General features: G+C 34.9%; 1 protein-coding gene across 1 annotated transcript in view; it reads right to left on the bottom strand.

Annotated features, from left to right (window-relative positions):
• The window catches only part of LOC105168431 (probable stress-associated endoplasmic reticulum protein), a 2,641-nt gene continuing 1,285 nt past the window's right edge, over nucleotides 1-1,356 (bottom strand). The window contains exons 2-3 of the mRNA XM_011088513.2: nucleotides 1,152-1,308; nucleotides 1-322 (exon numbers count right to left, since the gene is read on the bottom strand). Coding sequence (XP_011086815.1) covers nucleotides 276-322; nucleotides 1,152-1,308 — 204 coding nt within the window. The 3' untranslated portion in view covers nucleotides 1-275. The remainder of the gene's footprint in view (nucleotides 323-1,151; nucleotides 1,309-1,356) is intronic.

A 1,356-nucleotide genomic window follows, 5' to 3' on the forward strand; every position in this document is an offset into this window, starting at 1 on the left:
TTGGGGCCACTGGAGATGGACTAATGTTCTAAACCCATAATTCGATTAACATTCAGAGAGGCCATTGTAATTATCCTAAAGGACAATGAATTAGAGGAAGACGGGAAGAAAATAAAAAAAGAAGAAATTTATTATGGTAAAGGTTTTGTCAACAGTCTTCACAACAAAACTGCACTGTAAGCTACTTCAAGCACTCAGTTTACTAGATCTGGGCTAACCACCACAAAGACATTACAACAGTCTAAGACGGACCGACGACACAACACATAATGTGGTTAAGCCATCCCTCCACTTGTTGCCGTCCTGATTATCTGGAACAGCGCTGAGGAAAGAGAAATAGAAAGTATCAACTTACTGACACATAAAGCAAGATGCGGAAAAATGATAGAAAAATGCAACGGAGACTGGTTGATGATGTTTTAAGTGCAAGCAATCCATAAGCTCCAACTTGAAGGAACCAAACTCAACCCAAGACAATAACATTAAGAAATGCCCCCATGTTAGAGAAAGATCCGCCAAAATTAAATGCTTCTCAACATTCAAATTGTGCAAAATGAACTTAACAGCAGCAGCAACCACATTTGGCCACTTATTGTCAATGTGTAACCTAAAACAATAACAAAATCAACTCCTATATTAAGCAGTAGATATGTGGAAATACAAATCTTGGAAACCATTGACGGAGTGTTTTATGGCTAAATTTTTAGTACAAAATATTTTGATTTTTAGGCCATGGTTCCTACACTACATAAAATTTTAATGTTTAAAAATATTGCAATGGTAGATGCCTTCATCTTAAAATACAACACAAAAATTTTGGAACAAGTACAGCATAATTATACATTCTTTGGGAATAGAGTTAATACTATTTTGATGCTATACGAGGCATATTTATTATCAAGCAAGTATTATCTGGAATATCCAAATCACTAATTATTTAATATGTGCATTTAATTAATCGCTCTTAACAAGGTTATAGCTTTTAGTTAGGAACTCAACTTTTTCTCTCAAATGATCTATCATTGACAACCAAAACTTTTGACATTGAGATCCTAGACTAAAAAGTGTACGCATTATGCAATTTGATAAAAACTCAAGAAAGGTAGATCAACAAGATGGTGTTAATATAAGTAAGATTTAGAAAGACTTACATGATCCAATGACAACAAAAATGAAAAACCCAAGCAAGATAGGTCCGACAGACAAGTTATTTCCCTTCTTGGTGCTAGTCTCAGGGACAGCACCCCGCTTGGTAATATTCTTCTCAAACTTCTGGACCTTCCTATCAGCAAGTCTCCTTGATGTTGTCTGTACATGAGATAAAAATCACCAATAATCATGTGAACTGATAAGAAA

The sequence above is a fragment of the Sesamum indicum genome, linkage group LG8 (genome assembly GCF_000512975.1).
Source record: "Sesamum indicum cultivar Zhongzhi No. 13 linkage group LG8, S_indicum_v1.0, whole genome shotgun sequence".
Lineage (NCBI taxonomy): Eukaryota > Viridiplantae > Streptophyta > Magnoliopsida > Lamiales > Pedaliaceae > Sesamum > Sesamum indicum.